This window comes from Daldinia decipiens (assembly GCF_022478715.1).
Source record: "Daldinia decipiens strain CBS 113046 unplaced genomic scaffold F4813scaffold_45, whole genome shotgun sequence".
NCBI lineage: Eukaryota > Fungi > Ascomycota > Sordariomycetes > Xylariales > Hypoxylaceae > Daldinia > Daldinia decipiens.
In genome coordinates, this window is record NW_026054588.1 from 38173 (window position 1) to 57379 (window position 19207).

Sequence of the window (19207 nt, forward strand, 5' to 3'; positions counted from 1 at the left end):
ATATCGTTATTAAAATATAATAAATTATAAATTAATTAAATTTAATTTAATTAAATAATATTAAATTGAAATTAAGGTATTTATTTTGAAGGTTTAAAAATTTAAGGTGGCCCCCATTAAGGTGGCCCCCGTAAGGGTGCTTTGACTTATAGTAGATATACCCCTGTGACTACCCCCACCTACATATACCCTAACAGTAGATTTCTCTTTGGCTTTGCGCTCCAAGCTATTCCATTAAATATACACCGATATAAACTTATAGGCGCTGAAGTTTTATCTTCATCGAGATAAGATCCCTGAAGGGAAACTTTCGACATAATAACTCTCTTAAAGCCTGGGTATTTACACACATCACATATGAGTCTTAAGAGCTAATGTAATTAATCAAATTCGCTTTTTAATTTTTTGCTGGTTATGAACAGCTACATAAAAGTTCCCCATTAATATGTATAAGTACCTAAAGTACCTACCCAGGTAGGTAGTCGTCCGTCCAAAACCATCGTGATATCATGCACCCACCCCCCTTCCGCCCTATCCTATCCTGTCAAACGCTATCATAGCCTCGCTCGCTGCGAACACCCAAACCTCATAAACTGGGTAGATACCAAAGTAAAAAATACAACAAAAAATAAAAAAGCATACTGTGAATGCCAAAACCGCTGACCAATTTTTGTCTTCCACTTGAATACGCTGATGCAATCCGAAAAAAAACGCCTTGACATGCGTAGGTATGTATGTATGTATGTATGTATGTATGTACATGTGTGTATGTGTGTGTATATGTAATAACGAAAAAATAGCGAATAATATACCCGCGTCAAGCCCTTGCCGTAACGTACACTCGCCACGGATCAAGCAAATTATACAGTGACTTTATTGAAGTTCTTGAAGTTAATCCACTCGCACTTGCAGCCGCCCGTGCCGCCGTCGATACCGCCGAGGGCTGGGTCGGCATTGCTCATGGGGTTGACCAGGGTGCCGCCGAAGCCGCGGTCGGACAAGATGAGCTGGGCATCCGTTAGGTTGACCGCGTGGTTACCTAGGATTCCAAAACGGTAGTCGATCTTCTTGCTCCGGTCCCCGCCGTGCATGTCCGCGGTTACGGTAACCGGATACGGCATGGTGCCGGGGGTGTCGGCGGCTGCGGAGCCGTTGGTCCAGGGCACGGGGCCGCCACCGATCAGTTGCGTGGTGTTCTCCATGCGTGTCCAGATTTGCACGAGGAAGCGCGTCTGGGCAAATGTTACTATGGACTTGGCCGCGGCTAGGGTGGCACCGCCGTCCTCGTCGCCTGGATTCGCTTTTAGGGTGTCGATCATATACATAGTCTTGTCGAAGTAAGTGTAAAAGCCATAGTGCTCGGTGGGCAAGCCGCGATCGAACAGACGAATAGGCTGCTGGGTGGCGTGCGGGAAGAGCTGGGCTGGTGCAACTGTGCCGTCGCCGTTCGTTTTCGGGGGAGGGAGAGCATTTACAAGGTCGAATGCTGCGTCATTCCCTGAGCCGATGGCATTATTGGGTTGTTGTCGGCGAGTAAGCATATTAGGACCGACTGTTTTTTCGATCGACGTCAAGAGACTAATGAAGAAAGGTGTTGGCTCTCCAGCTTTGTCATCTTCTTCGATGTGATCCGTGGTATTTCCTAGAAAACGCATCTCCGCGATGGAAGGGGGTGCCGGGTTTGGAGTGAAGCCTTGGTCGGTCAGGAAGCTCTGTCCCTTCCTGCCAGCTTGCTCCTCATTGGTCATATTCCATAGCGTCCGAGTATTGTTGTCATACTGAATCTGGAAAATGAACTCGGGCTGGTTAGGCTGATGGGGGGCTACTGAATCATGCTCTTCCTTCGGCAGGGAGCACGACCAGGCCGTGTCTGGTGTTTCAATGAGACAACCAGATTTCGCCTCGGAATTGTCCGGACCAGAAACGGTCAAAACTCCGGTGGGCATTGGCGGGAAATCCGTCAAATTGAGCCAAATCGAAGGGGTCGGGCTTTCGTCCGGGTGCCGCCGTGTAAAGACAACAGCCAACACCACAGCGAGAATAATCGCAACAATCAAGGCAGCGATAACTGCGAAACAAATGCGCCTTCTCTTCCTCCCTTCTCGACCCGAGCGTCCAAAGCACCCATTCTGAGGCATGCAACCGCGGCCTCTCCAAAAGCCGCCAACTTTCCTAGCGACCACTTCCTCCTTCTCGTGGCGCCGCCGCTGCATTTCGGTTCTGTTGGCGTGGCCTCGAATTTCGTAAAAGTGGTCGCCGGGAACATACGAGCCAGGTGCGCGGTCGGGGAGCACGACAGGTTGTACGGTACGGATTCCGGAGGGCGTCAGGGGGATTTCTGCCATGTCAATGGCGCCCTGAGAAGTCATCGTCCCCGGTAAGTTTGGCGTCATTGGGCCGGGGGAAGGGACACGCTGGGAGCTGACCACATGTGGAGGGGGTAGTATCACGCCAAATTTGACTTGATTAGCTGGCTTAGGAGGTGAATATGGCGGTGGTTCTTCGCTCGGCTTCTGATTCTCCTCCAGAAGAATCCTGGCTTTCTCGGAATGTTCCTCACGGCGGTTGGGCGATGCTGCACGAGATGAGGTGGCAACTGGCTGAGCTGTGAACTGCTGCTGAGATACCACCGGCGTATTGCTAGCCAACCCCCTTGAAGACGCACCGCCCTTTTCTTCATTTCTATTCCACCATTCTTGGGGAGCCGACGGCGATGATGATGAAGGATTGGGAGTTGAGTTATCTGGCTGTTGTCTGGTATTCGGCGGCAAGGGATTTCCTTTCTCGTCCACTCCAGCCCACCATCCTTGAGGAGAAGCTGCTGTAGTGTTGAGGATAGGTTCTTGTACTTGCTTTTTGAATGGGTTCCATTGCTGCGGCGAAGAACTCGAACCTGTGTCCTGCGGCTGCTGTTTGAAGGGGTTGTTTTGTTGTACGAAAGGAGTCGTGATATGGTCCCACCAGCCACGAGATGGACTGTTAGCACTTTCGGGACTCACCATCGTTGCTTGAGGCTTAGCTGACTTGCGAACCGCCGTAGGACTTCCGTCTTCTTCGAAAAGAGTGCATGGTGTTCCAATACTGTCATCATCGTCTAGATCAAGCCATGTAGCTTGCTGCTCCTTGGGTTTAATGTCTGCTGGTAGGGCGGGTACGGGAGGTACATTAGCATCCACTGCAGTACTGCCATATACGCTGGGTTGCGAATAGAAACTTGACACAGCTCTAGATGGCTGGTACGGTGATTCACTCTCTTCTGTGTCTGGAGACCATACGGAGTGCAGCTGTTGTGGCGTGAGAGCTGTAGGATTTCTCTCTTTCGGGGCGTATCTTTGCAGATCATTTGGCGTCTCGATGACTGCAGTCTGTGGGCTAGGCTGATGATCTAGTACGTTGTCTGAAGGTACCGCTATTCCGATGACGATTGGTCGAGCTACCGGAGAAAGGTCTGAAGTGGGAGCATGTACAAGCTTGTTGCTTGCTCTCGCACCAGGTCTTTGTTTAAGCCACGAGAAACTGCCAATCGAAGCAGATGAAGGCTCCCCTTCTAAAGCGTGAAGAGCGACAGCATCAACAAATTTTGGCTGTTGCGCAGCTGGCGCTGGTCGACTGAAGTTGGACATGTCGGTAACAACTTTGATGCCAGCCTTTTCATTCTGGGCCTTTTGCCTAGCTCTTGACTTCACGCGAGTTGGTTTTTGGATCGAGTATCGTATTGAATTGCGCGAAATGCTTTGTGCGGTAGCAGACCTGAACGACCTGCGCGCTATATCATCCGAAAGGTCGATGAGGAGTCTATTCTTACTCTCCGTCATTCTCTGTACCTCCCCATCCGAATCTTCCCAGTCTTCCCATTCGTCCTTAGGGGTCGATCGACTAGATGGCATCCCTAAAGGATTATTCGGAGAAGGTTTTATTACCTTCATGATGGACGATGTGAGCTAAGTAACAAATAAGTAATAATGTTAAGGAGAATGTTTTGAAGTATTTTCCAAAAGCTATACCAAATTCAAAGTGCCTGCGTTGAAGTTTGGCGCATCAAGAACGGAATGAAACAGGAATTGGTAAAAACAAAATGTTGGACGAGGTTGTCTAGGTGACTGGTCTGCAAAAATGGTTACGCGTAAGGAGAAGGTTTTTGTTGAAGAGAATGGAAGAAGATTTCAAGTCATTAAGAGCCACCGATTTGATCCCAGAATGAATGGGTATTATTATGATAGGGAAATAACACGTCTTTGTATAAACATACAAACAAAAAGAAAGGCTCGAAAACAACACGATAGGTGAGAATCAGATGTAAGAAGTCATTGTAAGATGAGACGGCTGGCGAGGGCCAATGTTAAATGGATCAGAACAATGACTGGCAAAGGACGTGTCACATCGCCTACAACCTACGCATCAGTGCAAACAATATGACTACAATACATTTGACGGGAAACTCGAATTAACCAACGATCAACCTACCCGATTTAATAGCTCGGACAAGAAAATTCGATATATGAGTGGTCAAGCTGTCGGTAGCCCCGTTATACGACGTCAAGCCAACGCAAGGTTAGTGTGTGGTCTGGGGGCTTAAAGACGCCTTCGCGGCTACTGATGGGAGGCCATATGAAGCTTCTGGATGGTGGAATTTGGGGTTGAAGCAGATGAGCGTTAGATGTAGCCGCCGAGTTGTAGGACAGCATAGCCCCCATTGGTCAAGCATCTCCAAGCCAAGAGACGGCTAGACAACGGTTGGGCGGTAATGTATTCGCATCGCGGCTGCAACCCTACCGGGTTCCACACTTCCCGTTCCTCTAAATGTTACGCTATGGTGTAGGCTACGGTGCACTGCATGCGTACCTAGGTAGGTACCTATGTAGGCGGTAAACATAGATGCGGAAAAGCATTTTTTGTGTTGGTGTCGGAATGGAGATGCATGTTGTGCATATAGACACCTAAGATAGATTGAAGTGGCAGAATTTAGAAAAAGGCCTGGGATTGGCGATTGGGACTGCAGTTAGGTATTGCATTGCATCATTTGTGGAACCTATCAAATCAATTCATATAGTGGGTCATGCGTATTCAGTCAGCAGCTTTATGAATTGTTTGCTTAAGTGGTCTGTGCAAATGAATAAGTAGTTTGTACACTTAACACTTAAGTAACATCTCTTAAGGTAACCTCGGGCCTTCTTAACTAGCCTCTCGGTTGTTTCCAATGTCTTTTACAACACTGATGAGACACCATCACCAGCAATTAGCTACTTGATTGGTGTCTCATATGTCATGTGCTCGATGATACATTGTTAGAGAATGCTATCGGGCTTTCCCATTATCTTGTGACCAAAACACAAATCATATCTGCAATTCATCTACTGACCAAAGTTGGCAATATTCCCGTCTTCAAATTTAGTCGCATCAATATGCGAGTCGGTCGATATTTATTAATTTAGAACCGGCTTCGCGCGTTCCGTTCGATACGCAAGCTTAGCATTACTGAAGGCTGCACATCTAATCCAAAGGTCCCCCATACTCAAATTCACAGCCCGGTTCCCCCACAGCCCCATTTACATTTCTTTTCCATCTAAACCCGATAGTCTAGTTTATATAATTCGACTATGGGTTTCATCGCATTAAGGCTCCAACAACTTCTGTATACTACCATCCTCCTGTGTTAATATTCCAACAGTGCGATGGTATGTCGGAAAACATAAGGTATCGTATGTAGTATTCCCCCTTTATCATACCTATGTTTAAAGAGTTACGACATGGTATCCTTATAGGAACGTGGGGTCCATTTGACAATTCTGCTCATGAGGTCACCCACAGCTGAAGTTTGGCAAACCAATTCGCCGGTCTTAGAGAACCTATATATATCCCATCTGAATATCATCAATCTCAGCCTCGCTAGAATCACTTGGTAGTACCACAAGACAGCGATATAACCTATTATAAGAGATTTCCACGCGTCGCTCAGCCTAACTTACTGCAGCCGAGGCTAGACTATAGTTATATAGACAAGCCCATCTAATACTACGAAAGGTCAGTCATTATATAGAGGTAGCCCGGAGTTCTTTATCAAAGAATGGTATAACTATCAACAGTTAAAGTAGCTTGATACTTATGCTAACGGTATTAGAGGTCCGCTGGTACCATCAGGGCTCAATGAAAGGTAGCTTTCCTAGTTTACAGCCATCAACGTAGCGCATGGCTATCGCGTCTCCTTTTTCCATTCTCCAGAAAAGCCGAAGGATTCTTGTTTATTATGTTTGAAAATTCGTGACCGTTGCCGTTCAGGTAAACACACGCCATTCTCACATGACCCACCAAGGATTCGATTGGAGTCTTGTCGTCATTACTCGGCCGCTATGCAGCTATTCGAGAAGCGTCGCAATAGCCGTTGGCCCGAGCTCGATATAAAGTCGCCCAGAGGGATCTTCATTGAGTTGATACTACCTGCTACATTGCGGTCGGGGGTAGTATACAGTAACTTGCATTCGGCAGCATAGGTAGCTTAAATATTTGGAACGTTAGAATAAGGGAAGAACTCCGCGTACTCGGGCACCAAAGAAGGTAGGAATACGTACACTGACATCTGGCAGCCTGTTCTAGCTCACAGTTAAGTCGCAGTTAGGGGATCATATGCGGGTAACATTATACGCTACTCTACTATGTATGTACAAAGTGGGAGCCAAGAAGTCAACTCCGCATCTAAGAGTTGAAACCTTAGCAAAGATTAATAAAAGTCCACCTAACTATGTAACCTAGAGCAAAGTCCAACTATTATACAATAGGTTTAGGTGAGCTACCTATATCCAATAGGAGTTGGCGAACAGGGGATACTCATGTATGCACTAGCATCCCATTCGTTCAATTCTTATGATCCTTCATCCTCCTGGCAGCCCTAGGAACCCCTGGCAGCCCTAGGACCGACATCCTACCCCAAGGCTCAACCATTTACTAAGCTTTCAAACAAGTCAAACAACCATCGGTTTGATTGAAACAAGAGTCGATCTACGGCGTTATTAACATGCCGCGTTAGATATTACCTAAAAATGCTTTAGGTCGACAATTGTTGAGCGACTATACGGAATAACGCGTGTGTCATTCAACGTCAATGCCCAGGGCAAAGTCCGGGACGGTGACCCCCTGATAGTTGCACCGCTGGGTGCGACAAGGATTCTTAATTCACAAATCATCATGGCCGCCCTGCCCTGACTAATATAAAGGCCAGCCTTATTGGAGACACGCCTATCCCGAACATGTCGTTCCTGTTGTAGGCGATGCAACATAATGAAGCAGGAGATGACAGGACTTCGATTATGCCTATTATGTCTATCAAGTCCGATCCACTGTCTCTGTCTACCTCGAAAACATAACACGCGCGACATCCTCTGCAACCTCGAACGGAACATTTCCTATTGCGCGCTTTTCCTTACAAGTATATAATGGTTATACATCTTTTACATATCTATAGTTAGACGACATACGAGGTTGGGTATGAGCTTGGGAAAGAAGGCTTATCGTATTGTTTCCTAACCAAGCAAGACGAATTCGAATTTATACATTTTATAACCATCTCATATAGAGATATCCAGCGGGCCACAACCGTCATGGCCACATCCCAGCGGTATAATGGTCCTGCGAAGGACGGGGACTGGAACAACAATCGAGACACCATCACAATGCTATATCTAGAGCAGAACAAGAGCTTAAAAGAAGTCATGCGTATTATGCGGGAGGAATACGACTTCTATGCAACGTAAGCTTCTGCCTGTGACCCGATCGCACAGATAACCACCAACCTATAAGTCTAACCCGGCACTTAGGGAAAAGATGTACAAGATCCGCTTCAACAGATGGGGCCTACACAAGAAACTAAGGGCTCACCAGGTGGCCGAGCTTCTAGTTCAGCGGGGTCGTCGCGCCGCCGTCGGCAAGCCATCGGTATCCTTCGTTCACGGCCGCAAGGTCGATGCGGATAGGCTCAACGCATACCTCCGACGAGTCTCGCCTACTAGTCGCAAGGAACTCATGGCGATTTTATCAGGTAAGATAGAATCAGCTGAGGCCCAGAAGCGCAGCATAGAGGAGATCATATGCCGTACTCCATCTCCCAAACCAGAGCCGGCATCAATACCAAGACGCGTGGAAGCTCCCGACAGCTTACGGCTCCCCGAGGAGTGCATGCAGATAGTGCAGAGCTACGTCGGGGGTGCCTTGGAAGGGTCTCTCTGGCAGCTTACTCCCGACAAGGAACTAGTATTTCCACGCCGGCCGAGGACGTGGTTGGATCCCGTGTCGTCTGCCAGGCAACTATTTTTCAACGGGTTCACAAAACAAGGCTTCCGCCTGATAAGGATAACCTTCGAGGACTATAGAGAAGTAATGATGCGACAAGACCCGTCACTACTCATCGAGACGTGTCTCGCCCTAGGAGCGCTTATACAATCCGGACCAGGCCTTGCCGAGTCTTTAATAAACTACGCCTGCGGCATGTCCCGCATCATCTTCGGTCCAAGACACCCTCTATACCTATTGTTTATGAGATTAAAAGGCGCCAGTCCATCTGAAATAACAAGATTTATCGGCCTAATCATACAAGGCTTCCTACAAGTTGTACAAGCTGATAGCCGTCTCAAGCCGACATGGCTAGCAACTATATATCGAGCCATGCTCAATAGCAACTTCATCGAGATGCATACGGCGCAGAAGTACATGCAAGACCTCATCGCAGATCTTGAGAATTCACCGTCGCCGTCGGTGTATTCACCCGAACAAGACGCTATAAGGAAGGATATCGATCTCCTACGGCACCACTTATCATGGCTAACAAACCTTCACAACAAGCCGACAGAGGCGGCGGCATCGGCGCGTACACTAGTCGAAACATGTGGGGGACGGGATCCACGGCTGGCGCGGTTCAGTTGCTACAATATGCTGCGGACGCTACCGACAAGCCACGAGATAAGCGCCGAGGAGGCCGTCGACCTTATGACGCGTAGCCTAGAGATATGCGAGACGGAATTCGGGCGCAACGATAACGCCACAGTCACTTTACTCGCTACGTTGCAAAGCTACCTACGCCGCGTGGGAAGGATAGAGGACGCGCAGCGAGTGCGCGCCGACTTTGAGGAGCGATGGGACGAAGTCATGGACGATATGAGCAGGCTGAAGACGTGACCCGTTGCCCTGATGAATACCTACTACATGGTGCAATGAGGGGGAAGCATATATAAGCGTACGAAACACTGGTTCGGCTGGAACTTGGCACTGCTAGGTAGTATGTATATATGTGTGTATGTCCTCTATGTAGTGAGCTGCAGCAGCTTCGACACGGAAAGCTGCGGCCAGGGTATTCGTCAGGGGGTAAACTGAAGTAAAGTAAAGTAAAACAAATAAAATACAAGAATGCAGTTCTCCTAAACGCCTCCTCATTACCTAGGTATGCTTGTTGTTACCATATATTGAAACAGTAAGTTTTCTCTTAGATAATCTATCATTTATTTTTACAATTCATCCCGCCCATGCCGCTGCGCCGCCGGCTTCTCCGCCCGTCTCCGCCTCAGCAAGTCGAGGAGCGGCTGGCTCCAACCCGGGGCTTCCGAACCTTGGCTAATAACCTCCAAGTGGTGCTCCCAACACCCTTCTTCCAAAGAATCCGGCCCCCCGGCTCCGCACACGCCGGCTTCGGCTACGCTTGCGCTCGTCGGCCACACGCTTAGCACGGCGCCGACTTCCTCGTCGAGGAAGACATCAGACACGATGCGCGCGACCTTGGCCTTGCGCGCGTCCCAGACGGGGTTGGTCCGCTGCAGGATCTGCAGGAAGTGCCGCATGCCGCCGTGCGCGAGGAACTGTGCGGCGATGGGCGGGCTTTTCAGCAGGCCGTCCAGCACGGCGAGACTCAGGCGCGCGGCGTATGCTTCGGCGGGCTCCTCGGCCGAGCCGGCCGTTGCCGTAGGCTGCAGGGCGGAGAACAGGTGTGCTTGCAGAGAGTCGGGGGAGGCGCTGGATAGACATTGCTTCTCGAGGAGGAAGTCCCAGGACTGCTCCACGGCGCGCAGCGCGGGCTGGTTGTTCCGGAGGGAAGACGCGAGGATGGCGGAGGCGAGGAAATCGGTGCGCTGGGATAGGGGCCGCTGGGCCTGCGCGGCGTCGCGCGCGGTGAGTAGGCAGAATAGCGAGTGCAGGGCGTCGGCGTCCGAGGCGATCTGCAGGCCGTAGTACATGCCGTGGGATAGGTCTTCTAGGTCCTCTAGGGCTTTGTCGAGATCGTCTGGGGCCACGGCGTTGCTGTTGGCCGCTGAGGACTTCTTCACCGTTTCGAGGGCTAAGGCGAAGCCCTCATTTTTCTCCTTGGGCGCCTTGACTAAGCCTACGGGCTCGTAGGCCGGGGCGCCGGGGGGGATTTGAGGCTGGTCGTCCTGGGGTGTTTCGGGGTCGACGATGAGGACGGACCGGTCTACTGGTAAGCCTTCCAGAGCAGGGTTTTCTTCCGCGGGGTTATACAGCTTGGCTTGTTTCTGGCCGGTCTGGATGTCGAGCTGGACGTGTAGGCCGGGCGGAAGATCCTGGTCGTCGTGGACGGGTTGGAAGTCCTCTGTGGCGGAGAAGACTTTTGGATAGCATTCAGCGGGGTTGCCGGTGTGGCATATGAGTTCTGTTTCTGCGGGGGGGGATTCGGATGGGGGAGATGATGCATGTGTGAAGGAGAGAGCGGATGAGGTAACCAAGGTTGCGATAGCAAGCCTCTTCATGATATGTGTATATGAGTGCCCCATTGTGTGATGTCAGGTGAGAGTAGTGACATATAAAGGTCTATAACGAGTATAATGAGGTAAGGCTACTTTGCTAGTGTTGAGATATGTATATAAGTCTTTTTTTGTAAGTGAGCTTTTGTAAGTTGAGTTATGTGGCAACGTCTTATTCAGGACAGCTTGCAAATAGCCAAACTGGACACGACGACAAGTTTGTCCAAGCCTCACAGGCTAAGACAAGAGGGATGGTAACATGAAGAATTATATAGAAACATGAGTGGATTTTAATATTATTCCCATTATAACCAATTCAAAATAACTTCTCCAAGTTAGCAATAACTATAGAAATACACATAGTTGGGTTAAATAAGAGACTTATACCAAGGTACCTCGATACTAAATCTACTAGGTTAGGTAATACCGTATACCGTACAGTACGTGATACAGTAAAACTATAATATTAACACATTAAAGCTTACCCATTCCACACCCCCTGATTGGCCAACCTGCCCCCCACCATTATCTCTCAATTCCAGCATCTTTAACGGAATACCTACACATCTAGAAGCTCGATATCACAGCTTGACGACATCATTCTCCGAAGCCAATTGGGCATATCCCACATTTCACCACATCACCCGAGATGCAGGCTCTCCGGACCAGAGCAGCTTGCGCAGCCAGGCACGCGCGGCTTACCTCCACCAACACCACCACCGCACCGCGAGCCTCACGGTCCTACGCCTCCGGTCACGATAGCCATCACCACCACGCCGCGCCCGAGGTCGCAGAGGGATTAGGAGTGCGTATTCCCACGTCACAGGGAAACCATATAATATAATATTAACTCAACCGCAGACGGCATTCTACCTCTTCGCCGCCGCTATCCCCGCGGGCTACGCCGGCTACTCGATCTCACAGCCGGGCCCCGACGGCGAGGAGCCCATCCTCTCCCAGTGGCTGCGGAGCTTCGCCTACTTCAACGACTGGGAGCTGCGCAACACCCTGCGCACCAACATCATCGAGCAGGCCGCCCACGACAAGCACCTGTTCATGAACGCGGGCAAGAGCACGCACGTCGAGCTCAAGACGCCCGAGTACGTCCCTTTATCGCTTTCCTTCCTTCCCTCCCCTTCCCATCCCTGTTACGGTATTATTTGGCAGAAACCCGCAGAGGGGAGGATGAATAAATAAATACAAGAAAAATACACAAAGTTTATATATATATAAGGAGATTCATCGCTAACATACCCATCTTCCCCCACCCAGACTCCTCTACTCCGGCTCCCCCTACAACGTCCCAGCAGGCCACTACCCGAACCTAGACCACGTCACCGCGCACTACCACAGGCAAGCTGCCGCCGAGGAGGAGCGCAAAGTCAAGGCCCTGCTGGCCAAGGCCAAGGCGCAGGAGCAGGAGCAAAAGCAGGAGACTTCGTAACGGGCGCATACACAGGTATATATTTACATCATATATCTCTGCGCGGCAAATGTACATAGACATGACATACCTTAGGTTAGGTTAGGTGACCTAGACGGGCTCCGACAAACACTCAGACGGACGGCTAGATAAGCAATAGCCTCTTTATTTTGTCGCTTACCGATTGAATTTGATTGATTCTGACGGGATTTACCCAAGCCCCCCTTTGTATAGGAATTAATAATCATCCAGTCCAGGTTAGCACATCAGCAGTAGACAACACAATGTACCTTATTAGGCTGGACACTAAGACTTCCGTAGCTTAATCACGCAGACGTCATGGTATTGTCAGATAAGTACGCGAGAAATACGAGGCACGAAGCAGTCACGTCATCGAAGAAATCCGCGTAGTAATGTGCTTAGCGCAGACTGATCTCATATCATTATCGTGTAGCGCATTCGGTTGATGGTCATTTGCCTATCTACCGAGAAAGAACCGTTCCGTTCGCCCAATCCATGAATGCAAGTGCAAGAACCCTACAACTTTCCACAGACTGACTACTTGAGAGGGATGAATCGAGAAGAGTGGGTAGCACCGATACCGGGTCTACCGTGCTTGACGGGCTTGCTGTAGAAATTGTTAGCCATCTGCAAATATGCTACGTATCCTTCAGCACGTGTCCTGGACGTACTATGAGATGGAGAATTCGCCCAGGTAGTGGCCAACCATCTCAGGTCGGATTTCGACCTGGTTGAACTCCTTGCCCGAGTAGATGCCGATGACGCTACCGATCATCTCGGGGACGACGATCATGTTTCGCAGATGCGTCTTGACGAGGTCAGGCTTCTCGTTGGGCTTAGCCTCCTGCTTAGCCTTGCGCAGCTTCTTGATCAGGCCCATGGGCTTTCGCTTGAGACCTCGGTTGATCCGGCGGCGGGCTCGGGCGTGGACGACATCGCGAAGTTGCTCGGAGCTGAGGTCGAGGAGACTATTGTCGTAGAAATCATGTTAGCCTTAAAATATTCAATTCGGATCCCATCCCACTACCACTTAAAAAACCAATCTAGGCGGAATTTTCGACCAGACAATCGCGTCTATGTAGGATTCGATTGTAGGAGAAACAACATACGCGTCAAGGTCAATTCCTCGGTAGGAAAACTTGCGGAACTGTCTTCTCTTCTTGAGCTCGGCGGCTTCCTCAGCGTTCTGCGCATCCAAAGTCAGTCGCATATTCCTCAATCGGATATTCTCTCCATAGTAGGAGCAGTAATCAACGGCGGGATTAAATGACGTACGTAGTCCGGGTCGTCAGCCATGATTGCGGTTGGGTGATGCTCAAGAAGTTTCGCTGATCGGATGTGGGTTGTCGCTGTCGAAGAGCGAAATTGTTCAAGATTGAGATGGGGAGGGTTGTTGAGTTTCTAGACTAGAGGTGGATAATTTGGTAGAAGGCTTCGCTTAGGTTTGCCTGCACTAGCCCCGAGTGATTGCAGGAAATTTTTGTGTGAGGGTTGTGGCCCCAAGTCGTGTGCGCACGAGCCAGGTATTAGGCGGACTACCTATCAGGTGGGGTTGTGGCCGTGCGTGGCTTAAGCTCAAGCTCCTGCAAGCTCCACCTACCAGATAAAGGTTCTCCCTAGGTTAGGCTAGTATGTACCTAAATGACCCCTGGAATAACGACTTCCAATCACAGCTGGAGAGCAATGGTTAGTATCCTCTCACTATTACAATTATTACACCAGGCATACTATAAGCAAAGAAGGGTTTTGTTTTATAGACAGCTTAAATAAAATAACAAAGTCCATTCACACCATACGTACCGGACAAGCAACAAGCAAGATCAGACCGTAAAAAAGCCAAGCGAAAGTGCAGATAATTAAGCGGATGACTTGTTGATAGTATTCATTAATATAGCGATGGCTTTGCCTTTTTTGCCCTGCCTCGAGGCTTCTATCTGCACTAGTATATAATACATAGACATGGAAGTGGACGGTGTAGAATGATTTTTGCTACAATTCCACCCGATTCCGAGTCCGAGTCCGAAATAACCCATAGGGATATCACCAAAACTAATAGCGAAAGACCTCGAGTAAGTCGTTAAAAGACTAAAAAAAGAAACATTGCTTTTCGTAGGCAACTTGAAAACTCCATAAACGCCTCCCTTAAAACAACAAGCCTACGTCCGCCGTAACGGGAAAGGCAGCAACCGCAGAGAATCAGATGCATAGCCCCTAGATCCATCATATGCACCATGCCTACACAACACATTCTTCGCTCGGCTGTCTCTCACTTCATAATGCCATGGTCTTCAACTAAAATCATCAGTTCAGCTGACCTTTTCGGTCACATCTGTCTTTATCTCGACTTCGCTTCGAAGAGCCGTCATTTCGTTCGTCAGATACGTAATCTTTTCCTCTTGAGATCTCCCTGTTGCTTCCATGGCTTGGACACGTTCATTCAGTTGCCTGACTTGCTCCTCGAGACCATGGATGTAAGCCCATATGCCTTGATCAGTCGCAAATATATTATTGCTAGTGCTATCACCGCTGCCGCCATTCTGACTAGGACCATTAGACGCGTGGGAATGACCGATCCCAGGACCAGCGACTATTTGCTGGCCCGAGCTTCCAGGCGCCGATTGAGTAGCAGGAGCGGAGCTCTGTATAGCTCCCGCGGAGGCGGCATATCTAGCAGCGTCGACCGCGGCAAATCCAGGCACTTCGACATTCTCAGTATGAAAGTGCGCATTAGGAGACTCTGGGCTGTACAAACCTGGAGGTGTGTGCCGATCCGACTGATGACGGTTAAAGTGCTGTTGCTGGAACTGCGCCGTCAAGCTCGGCGAGCGCTGTCTATTAATATTTGCAGAGTCATGGCCTTGCCCGCCAGAGGGACTTAAGGGTTTAGGACTCTCGGTCATGGCGCTTTGAGCGTACATAGCTGGGTTGCTAGCGCCCACAGGGAGAGATGAGATGCTGGTGCCGGGAGTCTGGGACGCGTTCGAACTTCCGGAACCACGATCCACATTGGGTGGATAGAGTCGACCCGTAGCAGACCCTGAAGGTTGAGGTGTTAAAAAAGGTGAAACGTAGAGTTCGAGTAGTGTTTGGTTACCTTGAACATGCTGAGCTTTAATGCTGGGTAAACTAAGGCGCCGTCTCTCTTCCTCCGTCAACTCACCTTCGTTGGAACCATCATACACGACACCAGTCATCGCGGAATCATCGCCCTCAATGTGGCTTGAACCATCCACCTCTTCCTCGCCGAGAAAGCTTCCTAAGCTACTCCGACGACCCACACAACCGCCGGGACCTTTGCTATGCCGTGCCAAAGCATCGCCGCGCGCAAACTTGCGGTCACACTTGGGACACACGTGGGGTTTCTCCCCGGTGTGTAGCTTAGTGTGACGCTTAAGATCATGCAAGCGACGGAAACGCATGGAGCATGTTTGACAAACATATGGCTTCTCCTGGCTATGAGTCAGGAGATGACTCTTCAGATTGTGGTGGCGCGTAAACTCGGTCTCGCAGTATGGACACTTATGCTTTTTCGAATTCGGCGAGCGTGGTCCGCCCTGTTGATTCGGTGTCATCGGCATGCTCATGCCCCGGATCGGAGGAGCTGGCATGTTGGTCGGAGCAAGAACACCAGGGTACGACAGCGAAGTGACTCCCTTCTCTTCTATAGGAGCTGGCGGCTGTGTTCCAAAACCGGAATGATCAGTATGCCCATCAAGCTCCATAGGTCCAGGGCTGGTCGTCACTTGCGCGCCAGGCCCACCCCCTAAGCTACCCAAGCTAGTCGCGCTCTGAGGACTGATGTCATCGGGCTTTGGTTCTGAATTTTGGGCGTCGGGGAGCGGTATGGAGACGGGAGGAGGCGCAGGCTGCACATCTTCTACCTGAGCAGCTTGAGGTGGTTCCTGGCGGGATTCCCGAGAAATGTCCTGTGGAATATCTTGGGGCACATCCTGAGGAGCTTCCTGAGGTCGGCTCATGGCGAGAGCGCTGGCAGACATCAATGCGGATTGAGCTTTGAAGGCAGTATTATCGCTGGCACCAGAAACCTGTATCTTGTACTGCTCTTCTTCTCTGCGCCGCTCCTCCTCAACGGCGGCAGCTCCAGTTAAAGGTGGAGAGAATCTCGGTGGCAGGCCGAGCCTAGCTACTTTTGATGGCGACAGCTCACGATGGAGTGCCGATAAGGCCGAGGACGGGGAGACGGGCGAAGATTCCCGCTGTCTCTTAAGCGACTGCGTCGCACGAGCAGCTTCAGCAGTCAAGGTCTCGACAGAAACAGGATCGGAGGGAATCGTAGGTTGGGAGGTGTTAGATGAGAAGGGCGGGGCTTCCGTCGCGACGGGACCTTTCTCGGACGCCATAGGTCCAAACAAGAATTACCAAGAACACGATTAAGGTCCCTACGAAAAATGACTCGGTATCGACGTAGAAGAGACGCGAAGGAAGCTCGGGCGCATCAACGCATCGTTAAGCTCGATAGATAGCAAGGCTAGATGTGTGGCTGGAGGACGTGGCTGCTGCTACGATTTGATGGTGTTGTTGATGATCGCGGCAAAGCGCGTCCAAATGCTGATCTTTTTAGGATTGTTCCCTTTTTTTCTTCTTACTATAAATGAGTAGTAATTTGTTAATCCAAGGATCAAATACTCTGTCTTGTATATTTTGCCGATAGAATTTGGTTAAGGACAATACAATTGCACTGGATTGCGCGGGTAGAGATTCGGCAGGTCAACAGTGTAAGTGGACGACTGAGCCGCAAAGACGAGATGGTAGGTTGTGGATGAGCAGGAAAAAAAGTGCTTGGGGGGAACATCAAATTGTGGTGGTGCAGGCGCAGGTGGCAGTGGGAAGGGGAAAAGAGGCGGAGGCGGAGGCGGCGGCAAGTTCCAGTTTATTGGCGCTGATGCTTGTCGGAATTATTTTGGTTCGGTCTAGCTTGGTCATTCCGCACTGTAACCTAGGTATTGTTTAGGTCCTTCCATACAATGATGGATTAAGCTAGGTACAATACAATACGAGACTTACCCAACTAGATACAGTGTATGCAGAGGCTCTCAATACCTACCTACATACATGTTATGTAGACTAAGTACCTACCTAGGTACATAAGGTAGTTGCATGTACAAACATCAAGAACAGATAAGTACATACCCAAAGCAACCTACCTAACGTTTTGGTAAGCTTATATAGGTACATAGGTAATAAACCTAAGAAAACCCAAGAAGATTGTTAATATTACTACCCATCAATTTCTGATGATGTCAAGGTGTCAAGGTATCAAGATGTCAAGATGTCGAGTATGCCATATGTAGGTCAGTACATGTATATAGAAACTTATCACTTAACCGTATGTGTTAGGTACTACCTACGTGCTATAAGTATCGTATGGGTGTGGCGGTACGACCTAGTCATCATCAGAGTGCGTAGGTACCTATGTATTTCGTCTGCAGCCAGTTTGTCGATACGTAATTCGCTTTGCTTAAGAACATGCAGATACCTAAACTCTTTGTCCTAGCTGAGAAATGAGCTATACCTAAGCTTACAGGCTAGGTACTTGGATGTAAAATTTTATGTGGCTTGAATATCTTATAACCTAGGAGGCATATTGTGGAACAAAGACTTAGCATACATCTATCAAGGACAAAGATCAGTCAATCATTGATGTTTACAACTCTAAACCTTCGAGACAGTGATAAGGACCTACAGAGAAATGTTGTTCGCTTTTTGTTAAGTTACATGTAGTTAGGCAGGTACGGGTCAGGAGAAGGTTCAAAGTCATTTATTTGAGAGGTATATATAGGTAGTTGACTCATTATGTACTCCCAGACCACGAGCAAGGTATATGTGGTCGGGGCTGGTGAATAAAACTGACAGGTTACTTCCAAACAGGTCCGTGGCTGATTTGATCTAAGCCAATAGCGTCATCAATCCCAGATTAGAAAGGTACAACCGGCGCTTGCAGATTGTAGCAGATAGGTACCATATGCTACAGTAGAGTATCACCGCCAGGTGTCTCCGCGGCAGATCTTACATTACAAATTAAAAAAGATCTGACCAATCTGTTTTTGACGTGAAAATTGGGCTGGCAACATTTCAACTATGAAGATAGGTAGTTGATCACCTCATTTTATCGACATATTCATGTCTACGTAGGTAGGTATATAAAGGTATACGATATCATATTATATAGGTAGATACCTGGGTAGTACATATACAACATAAAATGGGCAAGTTCAAACCTTGAGATGATGTGATTGCCGTTTCTTTATCCCACGGACCCACCCCATACGTATGTTGTATGTTCTATCTTCTAAGCCAGATTGCCTTAACTATTTGACTAATAATTCCAAGCCTCGGTCCACTCCCAAATTTATCTACGTCTACTTTTACGTACACTCCCAAATTTAGAAAATACTCATCGCAAGAAATCGGACATCCGAGACCTTCATCGCACTCCTATCGAAACGTCAACTGGACTCTTTAACTTTGCTACAGTCTACATATATTTCAAGCCGCGAAACATACCTGTCAGATATTGTTGGTGTCAAGCTAACAACCAAATCTTCGTCATTGTATGCAACCCCATCACCTATATCCTGCAATAACATACATACCGAACAATCTAATAAGTCCTATTACATATCGCCTAGCCAGATTGTAACCCCACAGACGCCAAGTCTATCCTCAATCGCTAAAAGCGGTCAACTACTCCACTAGTCCCATCCAAATCGGGAGCTCCACGGATCATCAATGCTCGTGATAGGTAATGGAGCCAACCACTTGTTTGGGCCGCCATCAAAGAATCAGCTCTTGAAGAAAAAGAAAAGAAGAAGAAAGAAAAAAGACGAGTCTACAGGTCCTGAGATGGCGGGCTAGAGCAGAGATGCAGTATCTCGCGATGTAGCACCTATTGTAGACATAAAATTCAAGAACGCCTTTTTAGCCTTGCTCCGTAATTGCATCAAGGATGTACCACTGAGCCTCAATAGCGGATAACGTCCAGGTCCGATCTACTACGTGCCAGCCCAAC

The 19207-nt window shown here is 48.9% G+C and overlaps 6 protein-coding genes across 6 annotated transcripts; 2 read left to right on the forward strand and 4 right to left on the reverse strand.

Annotated features, from left to right (window-relative positions):
* Window positions 1-371: 371 nt before the first annotated feature.
* F4813DRAFT_249045 (uncharacterized protein) lies at window positions 372-4586 on the reverse strand. Its single transcript, XM_049240123.1, has 2 exons — window positions 4465-4586; window positions 372-3941 (listed from the first exon to the last, which is right to left on the reverse strand). The coding sequence occupies exon 2, from the start codon at window positions 3924-3926 to the stop codon at window positions 861-863; it is 3066 nt and encodes a 1021-aa protein (XP_049095557.1). The 5' UTR covers window positions 3927-3941; window positions 4465-4586; the 3' UTR covers window positions 372-860.
* A 2907-nt stretch (window positions 4587-7493) lies between these two features.
* F4813DRAFT_249060 (Clr5 domain-containing protein) lies at window positions 7494-9325 on the forward strand. Its single transcript, XM_049240124.1, has 2 exons — window positions 7494-7741; window positions 7809-9325. The coding sequence occupies exons 1-2, from the start codon at window positions 7593-7595 to the stop codon at window positions 9160-9162; spliced, it is 1503 nt and encodes a 500-aa protein (XP_049095558.1). The 5' UTR covers window positions 7494-7592; the 3' UTR covers window positions 9163-9325.
* Window positions 9326-10968, reverse strand: F4813DRAFT_249061 (uncharacterized protein). Its single transcript, XM_049240125.1, has one exon. The coding sequence runs from the start codon at window positions 10761-10763 to the stop codon at window positions 9489-9491; it is 1275 nt and encodes a 424-aa protein (XP_049095559.1). The 5' UTR covers window positions 10764-10968; the 3' UTR covers window positions 9326-9488.
* A 414-nt stretch (window positions 10969-11382) lies between these two features.
* F4813DRAFT_393493 (uncharacterized protein) lies at window positions 11383-12177 on the forward strand (the record flags this gene model as incomplete). Its single annotated transcript, XM_049247432.1, has 3 exons — window positions 11383-11538; window positions 11595-11833; window positions 12006-12177. 3 exons carry the CDS (start codon window positions 11383-11385, stop codon window positions 12175-12177), a joined length of 567 nt encoding a protein of 188 aa, XP_049095560.1.
* Window positions 12178-12714: 537 nt separating this feature from the next.
* On the reverse strand, window positions 12715-13473 carry F4813DRAFT_393494 (40S ribosomal protein S15; the record flags this gene model as incomplete). The annotated part of the gene is made up of 4 exons (XM_049247433.1): window positions 12715-12784; window positions 12849-13145; window positions 13287-13363; window positions 13453-13473. The coding sequence occupies 4 exons, from the start codon at window positions 13471-13473 to the stop codon at window positions 12715-12717; spliced, it is 465 nt and encodes a 154-aa protein (XP_049095561.1).
* Window positions 13474-14346: 873 nt separating this feature from the next.
* On the reverse strand, window positions 14347-16747 carry F4813DRAFT_249171 (uncharacterized protein). Its single transcript, XM_049240126.1, has 3 exons — window positions 15272-16747; window positions 14930-15214; window positions 14347-14875 (listed from the first exon to the last, which is right to left on the reverse strand). The coding sequence occupies exons 1-3, from the start codon at window positions 16536-16538 to the stop codon at window positions 14484-14486; spliced, it is 1944 nt and encodes a 647-aa protein (XP_049095562.1). The 5' UTR covers window positions 16539-16747; the 3' UTR covers window positions 14347-14483.
* Between the last annotated feature and the right edge of the window lie 2460 nt (window positions 16748-19207).